The 12,803-nt window shown below is 39.1% G+C and overlaps 1 protein-coding gene across 2 annotated transcripts; it reads left to right on the forward strand.

Annotated features, from left to right (window-relative positions):
* The first annotated feature begins 219 nt into the window (after positions 1-219).
* On the forward strand, positions 220-10,961 carry LOC119018552 (mortality factor 4-like protein 1). Of its 2 annotated transcripts, none has more exons than XM_037096312.1 (12): positions 220-429; positions 877-923; positions 1,028-1,095; positions 1,193-1,279; positions 2,271-2,351; positions 2,503-2,528; positions 3,801-3,889; positions 4,843-4,944; positions 5,065-5,153; positions 7,093-7,265; positions 9,039-9,123; positions 10,415-10,961. In XM_037096312.1, exons 1-12 carry the CDS (start codon positions 390-392, stop codon positions 10,497-10,499), a joined length of 972 nt encoding a protein of 323 aa, XP_036952207.1. In that variant the 5' UTR covers positions 220-389; the 3' UTR covers positions 10,500-10,961. The 2 variants fall into 2 exon arrangements, with proteins under 2 accessions (XP_036952207.1, XP_036952208.1); XM_037096313.1 differs by lacking the exon at positions 220-429 and adding an exon at positions 484-559.
* Positions 10,962-12,803: the final 1,842 nt, after the last annotated feature.

A 12,803-nucleotide genomic window follows, 5' to 3' on the forward strand; every position in this document is an offset into this window, starting at 1 on the left:
TCCTGTGTGAACCATGATACCACTCTGAGCAGGCAACAATAACATAAATACAACTGAGTAAACTGAAATTAAAAAGTGCCTATTCAAAAAGCGTCACCGACGGCATCAATATATTGACCGTGCTGGAAAAACTGCCATCTGAGTCTGCGAGATCCCTGGGCTTCCATTGCTCAACATCAATCGTTGTTTTTCCGAGCTTCAGCAGGAGCCCCTGAACGCAGCGCCGCTCCGGCTCTCGGCGGCGGTCAGGTGACCCAGCGGCAGACAGGCCATTCTCGGCTTCTTCCTTCGCTTTGGCTCCAATGTCGGAGGTGTTTGCGCCTGGAAGAAATGGACTCTGGCAATGCACGAATTTGATCCCTCAGAGATCCGATCAGCTGAGTCTGTGAATGGCGCCAAAACAGGACCCTAAACCTAAATTTCAAGAAGGTTTGTAGGGAAAAAAGAGCGCGAGTGGAGGGGGGCGGGTTTGTTGTTGTTGTTGATGCTGCTGCTCCTGCTCGACAATAGTGTTCTCCAGGGAGGGACACAGAGCCACACAGCCTTTATTACTGCCCACGTATGTGAGGAAATCAGATGAAACATGCCAGAAATCAACACATATTAAAGCTGCTAACTTAAAATGGAGCTGAATGTGGGGAAACAGACGTTAACGTCAGGCTAACAGCTAGCTAGCTTGTGATGTATGCTATGTTTGAGCTAAAGCTTTATTTACTAGACAGTCACTGACACACAAAGAGCTGCAGAAACCCCACCAGGCCAAGCTTTACCAGCTCAAAAACTTCATGGCAGCATGACGAGTTATTAAATTAAAATATATTGTGGCGATGTTGTGTGTTTTTCCCTCAGTGCTAACATTTGTTTTGCCCCTCGCAGGTGAAAGAGTCCTGTGCTTCCATGGGCCATTGCTCTATGAGGCAAAGGTTTGTTTCAATATTAGCCCACGCTATCAGTTGATTTTTAACTGCAGCGCAAATGTCAGCGCACACTGTCAACATTCATCTGTGTGTTTTCTGTTTTTTTACAGTGCGTAAAGATCAACATAAAGGAAAAGCAGATTAAATACTTCATTCATTACAGCGGATGGAACAAAAAGTGAGCAGCATGGATACAGTTTGCTCGTCATCAATTGTGTTTGATCTGAATCAAATTAGTATCTGCATCTTTATGAGGCTGTTTTTCTCTTCTTCAGCTGGGATGAATGGGTTCCTGAAAGCAGAGTTCTCAAATATGTGGACAGCAACCTTGCGAAACAAAAAGAGCTTCAAAAGGCCAATCAGTAAGTTCCTCTAAAAATCATAACAAAACTCCCAGGAACTGTCTTTATACACAATTAAACTGCCTTAGTTGCCTTAGACTGTCCCAGACCAAGCCTTGATGCATATTCACACCAGATGTCCATGCTGCCACAATGAAGGCGTTTTAATTGTTTAAGAATAGAGTGCCTTCGAGTTTCCTGGTGATTTTATGCATCCAAGTACCTCAGCAAATTTACAGAGTTCAGGAAATGCAAGTGAGTTTTCACCTATGTACCTTTGTGCTGTGATGATGATGATGATGAATCAGAGAGGATAAGGAAGTACTTTGTTGCTGAGTAAGAAAAGCTCCCTGCTCCCAGCATGAACAAAAGTAACACAATTTTCACACATACAATGACATTTTTACCATGAATTTATTATTAGTTGCTTGTGAGTTGAAACACAGAGCTCCTGACACGTCAGTACATGGGTAAACCTCTGTTATGTGTTTTTAGACTCATTTATGCACCCTTTTGGTACGGTCAAACTATTTAGCCGTCGCTGCCCACATACTTCCATTCATCCCTCACATTGTCATGGATGTTCAGCCTTATAACCATTACAAGGCATCAGTTGGACTCAAATTGATCTTGCACAGATTTACACTTTTCTTCTCCCAGCTGCTCTGTAGTAGCTGTCTGTCTCTGCTCCAGTGCAAAGTAACATCTTGAAACTCCTCACCAACGCACATAACCTCTCCTCTAAAAGTTCTGCCATGTTTAAAACTTCTTCCTCATGTTCTGTTATAGTGTCTTGCTTGAATTATTGGCAACATGGCTACACTGTCTGCCATGACCAATGGAGGTACTGCTCCGTCGGTCTGCATCTGTAAGCTTTCAGAACACATGCAGAAATTCGGATGTAATAAACTCAGAAGGCTACGTCCATATCCGTATGTGTATCTAACATTGAGCATGAATGATTCTTAAGTTGGTTTATGTAATGACCATGACTCTTTCTCTTCTTCTTCAGGGACCATTATGTTGAGGGAAAGATGAGGGGTTTAGCACCAAGCAAGAAGATTGCTGCTGTGCAGCAGAAAAATGTTGATCTGTAAGTGTCTACCTTGTTTTCTCCCCTCTAATAATCAAACATACTGTAAACAGATGATATGTGTATCACTGTGTTCGATGACCTCACAGGGTAAATGTATGAGGTAACATCATATTGTCACTTACAATGTCTTTTCTTTTTTGCATCCTAGGAAAGTGAAAAAGGCAAAACAGAAGAGTAAGTAAAATGTTTCTACATGACATGTTAGTCGTAGCTTTAACTCAAGAAAATGTAGTATTTATAACCTAAAATAGAAAGATTGATTAAGGTTCTCAGTTGTCCAGGTCATGGTAGCTCTGATTTGTATCGTAGGCAACTGGACTCTTTTCAGTTTCTTGAAGACGTTAGTCCAAAGAGCAGTTTGTTTCATCACAAGAACTGGGACATTTAAGACAGTTCAACGTCAAATCAAAAATAAATATTTTTCCTCTTACCCGTAGTGCTAATTATCCTCGTAGATTGTTTTGGTGTGAGTTGCCGAGTGAATAAAGCGAGCTAACCATACACTTCAGGCAAGGTTCCTGAGCGTCTTGTCCATGAGTAGATGTGCACTTCCTTCTGTGCGGTGACACAGAAAGCAAATAGTGCCTACATTTAAACTGCTCACAACAAGGTCAGTGCATTGTCTTGGGTAAACGGGTCACGATTCCTGGAAATCGTTGCTGTTGTGTCTTTCAAACGCATTATTTGGGTTTTCTGAACACCACAAGCTGAGTGCCATCCAGTTCCATTATATTTGAGAGAAGGCAGACATCTCCGAAACTCTGCAGCTCTCACCAAAACAATCTAGATTGATAAATACCGGCTGAACTGTCCCTTTTAAATATTACAGTGAAATGTTCATGGACCATTTCAGTAAGTTTGAAAATATCGGAGAAATGGAATTTGTTCCATCATTATATGATTTTTGCTTCTTGTTTTGGCCATTTGGGCCATGTGAATATTAGTACTGTTTTTCTGTAAGTGCAGACGAGGCGCTTCTTACTGACGATGGTTCGTTCATATCTGAAAGAAATGTACAAAATGTACCATCCTTTTGCACATGGTAATATTCTTTAATGTATTCATGAATTAGTCACTTGTGTGTCACATTATGTGTATTTTTAACCACTTTTTTGTATTTAGCTTTGTATCAAACGTATTCACCATGTTGGAAGGCCCACTGAATCTGTCAGGAAAAAAGGATGTCAGGAGTTGGCAGCTGTAGATAGAACTGTCTTAAGTGGTCTTGTGTGTCCTTTTGCCTTTTTGGCAGAGAAAAAAAATGGACTACATAACAAGTTGTTTACCTGCTCATCCATTACACCCTAAAAGCACTGTCCTCTTTGGGGAGCTTTTTAAGGGTCTGTTCAGTACAAGACATTCACAACCTGCCAGACGTTTTTACTAAAAACCTCAAACCTTCATTTCTACATCATTTATAAGCTGAAATGTGTGTAATGTGTTTAGCCCCAGGGCCGGGTGAAGGCACCAGCAGCGGAGAAACACCCCAGGGACCCCGGAAGAAGAGGGCTCGGGTTGATCCAACTGTGGAGAGTGTATGTATCAGTCATTATTGGTCACACCATGGTCTCACATGAAAACATTCCCACCTCATTATTATACAAGTATTTTGATGAACAATTAATCAAAGTCAAAATTCTCTGATCCCAACTGCTTAAATATGATATTTTCTGGTTTTTGAAAATCTTTGGGTTGTTGAAAACAAGACACTTCAGTAGTAGCTGTAGTTGTAATCTTGGGCTTTGGGAAACACTGATGGAAAAATTGACATTTCTCCCCATTTTCTGACATTTGATTGACAAAACAACTGATCAGTTAATAGAGAAAAGAGTCAAAAGATTTTTACTTGCAGTCAAAAGCTGAGACAAAAAAACATACTTTAAGGAGCCAAGTCTTCTGTACAGTCACCGATTGAAACCATAACTGAATATTTAACCTGAGAGAGTCTTCCATACAAACTGCAGACTGACCTTCCTTTCTGGAAATATGGAGATGTCAAGCTAAAAATAACCTTAAAGTTTCCAAATTATTGTGTGAAATTTAGGTTAAGGGCTGTGAAAGTACAAAAAGTCCCTGTCCTTTCTGATTTCATCCGGCTCACATAGTTGTTTGTCGAATCAGTTATTCATGCATGAATGTGACCACTACACTGTGGGCCACATTAAGTGATTGTTGGGACTCTTTGATCGCAGATTGAGTTCTTTCTGGAGTGCTCACGGGGGGAAAAATGGGTTTGGGTAGCTTTAGAAAGCAAGAAGCTGCAGGAAATGTTGTACACATAGCACCATGTCAACAGAGGATAACAGCACTTAAGTCATTAGAACCCTGAGCTTTTGATGGTGAAGGGCACAGTGTACCTGTAGCAACAGGAAAGATGTGTTGGGTCTCGACACTTTAGAGGAGAAAAAGAGGAAGAGTGTCCTTCATGAAACACACATTGAAATAATAATAAGGAAAACAAGTTATAAATGTTTGTGTTTGTGTTCAGGAGGAGATGTTCACCAACCGTGTGGAGGTGAAAGTAAAGATCCCCGAGGAGCTGAAACCCTGGCTGGTGGACGACTGGGACCTCATCACCCGGCAGAAACAGGTGAAAGAAACATGACAAGTTCCTGTGTTTGCTGTAGATTTCCTTCAGCTATAGTGAAAAAGTCTCCACATCTTAAATTCATGTCGTCCTGCTTCTTCTTTTGCATTTGGCTTCTTACAGTTGTTTCATCTGCCTGCGAAGAAGAATGTAGAGACCGTCTTGGAGGACTATGCAAACTATAAGAAATCGAAAGGAAACTTGGACAATAAGTAAGAATAAAAACACTGTGCTCATGCAATCCTCCATATCCGCGTCTGTTACCTTCTTATATGAAATGAATTGCAGGCAGTTTCACCACAATCGTGTGTAATTTACGCACCATGGTGCCATTTATGCACATGATGTACCATGTAGAAATCCTTTTAAATGTATTCAAATGAGCATGAACAATGTGTTTCCTTGTAAATGCTGCTTGCCATCCTTCCATACATGCAACATTTTGATGCCTCCGGAGGCTTCGTCCATCTGCCTGCACGTACGATAGAACAAGGGGGTGATGACATGGTATATCCAAGGTTAAAGTTTAAAGGTCATCTCCACTGTGACATCATAATCTTTTCCAGTCATTATTCACTGCAATAACTCAGGAAGAGAAGAGGAGATTGTTACAGTATTTCACATTTGTTCAGATTCTGAATTGGTTGAGAGTCACCAATTCAGAATCTGAGCAAATATGAAATACGAGATTGTTACTATATTTCACATTTGTTTAGATTCTGAATTGGTTTAGAGTCACCAATTCAGAATCTAACCACTTCTGATGCGTGGCTGGGATCATTGTCCTGAAGAACAAATCTTCTGGCTGACAGGTTTAGGTTTTTCTGAAGAATGTAAAGATAATCCTCCCTCTTCATTATTCCATATGCTTTCTTTAAAGCACCAGTTGCACTGGCAGCAAAACAGCCTCACAGCATAATAAACGTTATTTAATATAGCACCTTTAAAAACAGAGTTTACAAAGTGCCTTGACAGTCAAGCCGATGCAGGAAACTCAGGAAGACAATCTCAAAGAATAAACACTCAACAGTCAAGCCAAACACACGGACATCTGGTGGAAGTGAGTTAAAACAAGAAGGCAGAACAGAAAATGTAAAAACTCATTAAATACTACATTCACTAAATGTGGAACATTTAAAAGAGCAAGATAAAAGTTAACAAAAAAATAATTAAAATTAAAAACAATGTGCTAGTAGAGGTAAAAACTGGGATTTTATGCAAAAGAAAGGAGAGTGATTCTGTCCAGAGGCCTCTCCCTCTCGATTCCAGCATATTGCTCATCATTGTGGCCAGTCAATGCATGCCCTTTATACTTACAAACAGTTGTTTGCACAGTTGATCTCGAGGACCTGTAACTGCTTTGAAATGGCTCCAGGTGACTTTCCTTACCGTTTAAATCAATAAGGGGCCCTTTCAGGACAATGCGGAGCTCCTTAGACTTTCCCATTGTACTGTTTGGGGCTGAGTGTAGTTGGTGCATCAAACAGGCCCTATTGAAACGGGCCCAGAAAAAAAGTCATCAGCTGTTATCAATCAGAATCAACAGGAAGTTAAGAGGCCACAACTTTTCTATGAGCACCAAAAGTAATTGTTCAAGTTTCAGCTTTTATGTTTTTGAGCCAGAAGAGTTGGTCCCATTTTCAGGAGACTGACAGATAATAAATCGAACCAAACTTGAACTACAAGAAAAAACATTCCATATCAAACTATATGGTTATTTTAAATATCAATTTCAGCCAAGAATTTCACAATCTGTCCAGAAATACTGGTGTGTAAGATAAACAGTTTGGACTCTTTGTAGGTTAAAAGGTCCATTGGACTTTAATTGATCACCGATTGCTTCTTCTTCTTCTTGGTCTCATTTCTGTCGTCATAGTTTGTGACTTTACTGCTTTCCAACAGCAGAGTCTCAAGTTTCACATTTCTAATTTTCTTTTTTGTGAGTAGGGGAACACGCCAGACTGTCTAAACTACATCTCATCACACTGTAAACTTAACTTTAACATAAATAAACTCCAAGCATGATGTATTTCCTGCGTCAGTCAAGTTTTTAAACCTGTACAGCTCATGGTTCTTTTACATTGCGACCTCTAAAGTTTCCATTGAATTTCCCTCCAGAGAAACATGCGTCTTTTCTCTCTTCCTCCACAGGGAGTATGCAGTCAACGAAGTGGTGGCGGGGATTCGGGAGTACTTCAACGTCATGCTGGGCACGCAGCTGCTTTACAAGTTTGAGAGGCCGCAGTATGCTGAGATCCTGTCTGAACACCCAGATATGGCGATGTCTCAGGTGTACGGAGCTCCACACCTGCTGCGCCTGTTTGGTAGGGACCCTGAAACATACACACATATTACTTATATATTACACACTGAGAAGTGAGTGACTGGATGGAGGGTTTTAACATTGTACAAAAAATAGTGAAAATAAAGGAGGATGTGGGAGAAAACTGAATGTTGTAGTTTTTTAGTTCCAGTTGCTAGGCTAGGTTGAAGACATGTGAAATGTTGTTAAAGAGAGGCATTGCTGAACTAAAGCTTCTGCCTTCAGTGTTTTCACTATTTTGTCCATTACTCCATTTTTTTCCATGGTTAATTCCCCTGCAGCAAATTAAAATGAGACCAAGCTATTGCAGTATTGTTGTGCTATTAGAGAACAGACCAGTGTTGAGTATTGTTACTTTTGAAAAAGGCCTTTACGCTTCCTTGCTCGTGTTACTGCTTATATTGTCCAGGGGCTGCACATTTTCCTTTAAATGTATCGACTCTACTTACATTGAATAGTATGTATGATGCAGAATATGTAACTGCAGGCTACAACTACAACTACACATGAACATGAGCATTGAGAACATTGTTTGTGTCCACAGAGTTTGCTAAAAAGAACGTTTTTGAACAACTCACATTAGCAGTAGCTTCCTCCTCTAGCCATTGTCATAGCAGCCAAACGTACTCGGGGATCGACACATCTGGGTAGAGTGTATGTGGTTCAGTTGAGCCTTGTGTAGAGACCCTGGTGATACTACGAGCAAAGTTTCATGTCGTGTCGAGCCTTCTTAGTGTTTTAAAAATAGCAATTTTGATGCTAGCGTAAAAGTGCCCCGTGCACTCCCATTGAAAATGAGTTTGAGCCGAAAACGAAAATCTTAAAAGCCTCTTTCATCGTAATTATGCTTTTACACAAAGGTTTGCATCATATACATTCACAAAATAAGCCTAAGTTTAATTTTGGCGAGAGTTTCACTTTAAACCTGCAATTTCCTTTTAGTAAATCTATGCAGTGACACAACAAAATCATACTTACAAATCTGACGGTGGCTGTGTCCTGCCCGCAGAGAAGTGGGACAGAAACAGAAGTGATTTCCTGTTTTTGTTTTTTGTTGGGGTTTTTTGTCGTTTATTGTAGAAACAAAAGGAACTTAAGGTACTGAATTGGAAACTTACTAAATAACCAAATAATGGTTTACTTTCATTGCTAAACTAACGTGTTTTGTTACTCATGACAGCAAAAAAGTAATCTGAGTATTCCAAGTCCCTGGAGTGGTAATCTAGACAGTGAGTCATTTATTGTGACATTGTGTTCTGATATTAACATTCAGGTGAAATTATTGATAATTTCAGTCTTTTTTTTAATAAGCGTAAATTGAATTCACAGATGACTCAGCCTGCTTCTTAAGACAACTAATCAGATTTGATTACTGACCTTAATGAACACCTCTGATTTAACAAACATATGAGGTACCAACAGTAGTTGAGCATTACTTAACAGTAATCCATACAGTACATAATTAGATTTGACCTTTAAACTTGCACGTAAAGAACTGAAAAGTAGGCTTGATTAAAACGACTGCTTATTAGCTGTTTTTTGTATTAAGTGATTTAATTTTCTGAACTTACCAGACTGTTCTTCTTTATTCACTTAGTCATTAAATCCACATTACTGATAACTGTTAACCAGAAATGTCACTGTGTTAATAATAGTTATGTCCTGTAGAAAATCTAAATTCTGTTCTTTAAAAAGACATCAGATCTGATCATCTTCAGCCTGCTGTTTCAGTGTGCATCATCCCTCACATATATGTCGCCTCCTCCCCTGACAGTTCGTATTGGAGCTATGCTGGCCTACACTCCACTGGACGAGAAGAGTCTGGCTCTGCTGCTCAGTTACCTCCAAGATTTCCTCAAGTAAGTAAGGTTCAAGTCCCACCACACACCACTAGAGACTCCTTGTCATGTCTGGTTGATTCTCAAATGTCATACATCGTTTTCATATTAGTGCAGCCAGGCTTGTTGCAGAATCTCAACTGACTTTCTGCTCTGGAAAATAAACATATAAAAAGATATATTTGTTAAGATTGTCTTCACTCAACAGATCATAAAGTGTAAAATTTGGTTTAAGTGCATATTGTAAATGGTTTTACAGATGACCCGAGGGAATCTGATACATGATGTGACCTCTCAATCATAACAAACTAGGGCTGCTTATTTTAAAGGGGCACTTTATAGTTTTGGAGAGGAAATTCAAACTCAGAATTTTGATATTTACAGTAATAATAAATACAATTAATGAGGTAATAACACAAACTCAGAAATATCTGTTTTTTCCATAACTGAATAAACAAGCTGTTCTCAGGACACAGTTTGAAGCTACAAAGGTGGCAGGGCTGCATTATAGATGGGTGATAGAAAGTGTCGTAGGCCACCTCCTCTGTTCAAAGACGGTGATTCTAGTTTGACATAGATGGACTGTTTTACTCACATCTTCAAAAAACTGAAACAAGTCCAGTTGCGTACGATATAGCACCTGATGACTGAGACCGTCATCAAATTTAAGTAATTTCTGTAATTGATAGTCGGCCTCCTTTTCAAACAATTATCGGCTAATCATTACTAATATAGATGAAATATGTTGGACATTTTTTTAAACTGAAAACTATTTTAACCACTGACTTTATTTTCTCTGTGTTTGACACAAAATCAGAGTAGGCTACATTCAGAGTTGAAATGACAAATAAAGTAAGCAACAACTTGAATGCTACCAAAAAACTACTAACCTAAACTGATGTACAAAAAATAATGACTTTATTCTAAATGACTCATGTCAAATCAATCAATCCACAGGAACATGCACACAGCATGTAGGGTGGGGTTAACAGAGGTGCTACAGCATTGGACAGTGTGAGAAGAATAGTGGGTTTTTTGGACATCAAAGCATGTCAGCAGTTTCTAGTAGACACCCAAAATACTCTGAAAATTAGCATAATATGAGACCTTTAATGTTCAACTGGACAAGACTTCTGTTGGGAATTTAACAGGACAGAGGATGTTGTGATCCTCCACTGTCATTTTGTGTATTGTACATACTTGATGGTGTGGTATTGCAAGCAGGACATGATACCTGTTAAAGGACAATTTCTTTTTTCATCCTTCAGCAGAACTATTTCTGTTCCACTCATCAATTGTACATTTTCTACAGGTACCTGGTAAAGAATTCATCCACCCTCTTCAGTGCCACTGACTATGAGGTTGCCCCACCAGAGTACCACCGCAAGGCTGTGTGAGAGCTCTGAGCGCACAAGACTCACATCTCCCAGACCACATGTGAAATAACAAATTTTGCAGACTTGGATGAGATTTTTCACTTCAATTGATTCAGTTCCTTCACAAAGGTCTCAGGAGCTTGTCAGCGTTCAGAAGAAAAAACATCACCAAGCCTTTTTTTTAGCTGAATCTCTCCCTTTGTTTTTTTCTCTCACTTCTTTAAAAAGAGGACATTTGTTTTTTTGTTGACAAGTTACTGTTTCCACAAGCAGCTCTTTGGTGTTTTGGTGCATTCCATCTGATAGATATTTGTTACTGTTGCATGTATGTATTTATTAGTGCTTCTTCTGCCACATGAGGTGCAATCGAATGCTGGACCACACGGTCAGCGCTCAGCAGTTAATGTTTTTGTATCTATATCTTGTGTATTTGTATCAATTTGTAAAAAAAAAAAAAAAAAAAAAGTTTCTACACAATCTCTACATTGTTTACTGTGTATATTATTTGGTTATCGTCGTTCATTGAAAATGTATTCTGCAAGATGTATTCAGAAAAGTGTCACTCGCTGATGAAACAGGCTGAAAGGTAGTGGACAAGCTCACAGTGACTTCAAGGCACAACATCACACTTCAAAGACTCACACTGTAGAATATGACTTAATATTCATCCAACAAGAGAGCGTGCAAAGACATCCACCTGTATGCAGGTGTTCTGTTCATGAACAATTGGAATTGCAAGTGCAACAAGAACGCAAGGAGCAGTAATCAAGATGTTACAATAAATTATGTTACAATTAAAATAAATCAAATACTTTACTGATCCATGAGGGAGGAATTGGGTTAAATTACAGTTGCACCTTCTGGGACTCCATAGAGATATCAAGAGAACAAAGAAGAATATAATACATGGAATAGACTAAGGAAATTAGTAAGTAAAAGATAAATAAATGGGAAAAAAGATGTGCATTGAACTGTAATATATGGCTCCTATATAACATCGATCAGCCACAACATTAAAACCACTTGCTTTATATTCTGCAAGGTCAACTTGACCAGAACAGCTCAGAGCAATCAAGACATAGACACAAGACCTCTGAAGGTTTCCTGTGGTGTCTGGCATTGGAATGTTGGAAGTGGAACCTTTGGGTCCTGTGGGTTTGGGGGTGGGTTTTCCAAGGATCAGACTTGTTTCAGCATGTCCCAAAGATGCTGGGTCAGATTTGGATCTGGGTAACGCTGGGGCCAGGTCGACACATTTGGCCCTTTCTCACATTCCTCGGGTCAGTCAATGGACAATGAGATTTAGATGGATGGTCCACGTCAAATGGCATCCACGTTAATAGTAAGACCCAGAGTTTCCCCGCAGAACATTCCGTTGTAACAAGATTATGTCACTTACATCACCTGTTGGTGGTTTTAATCTTGTGGCTGATATATATATATGATTATAAATACTACCAGAAATAGAAAAATGATATACATGAGATATGAGATACATGCCTTGTACACACTACAACTGCAGCGTTGAATAGGTATTAATTAACAGTAATTTACAGTATAGATAAATGCTATATTCCTGAACAATAGTAGAATATTGCACATTACACTGCCAGAAAAAAAAAATCTAACTTAATTAGGTAAATTGAAATGATGATGATACTTTACATATGCTTTGTTTTGGCAATAATAGGTCATACTTAAAGGTTTTAAATTCACAAAATAAGTAGGAGCTGAACATTTCTTCCACCACTGGTAACAACAGTTATGCAATACATGTAGTGGAGTGAAAAGTGCAATATTTGCCCTGAAATGTGGTGGAGAAGAAGTATAATGTAGCAGAAAATGGTACAAATAGGTTTTACCTCACAACTGTAGTGGGCCTATGTTAATTTGATATGTACAGTGGGGCAAATAAGTATTTAGTCAACCACCAATTGTGCAAGTTCTCCTACTTGAAAAGATTAGAGAGGCCTGTAATTGTCAACATGGGTAAACCTCAACCATGAGAGACAGAATGTGGAAAAAAAAACAGAAAATCACATTGTTTGATTTTTAAAGAATTTATTTCCAAATTAGAGTGGAAAATAAGTATTTGGTCAGCTACAAAGAAGCAAGATTTCTGGCTATCAAAGAGGTCTAACTTCTTCTAATGAGGTCTAACGAGGCTCCACTCGTTACCTGTATTAATGGCACCTGTTTTAACTCATTATCGGTATAAAAGACACCTGTCCACAACCTCAGTCAGTCACACTTCAAACTCCACTATGGCCAAGACCAAAGAGCTGTCGAAGGACACCAGAGACAAAATTGTAGACCTGCACCAGG

The sequence above is a fragment of the Acanthopagrus latus genome, chromosome 4 (assembly GCF_904848185.1).
Source record: "Acanthopagrus latus isolate v.2019 chromosome 4, fAcaLat1.1, whole genome shotgun sequence".
Taxonomy (NCBI): Eukaryota; Metazoa; Chordata; class Actinopteri; order Spariformes; family Sparidae; genus Acanthopagrus; species Acanthopagrus latus.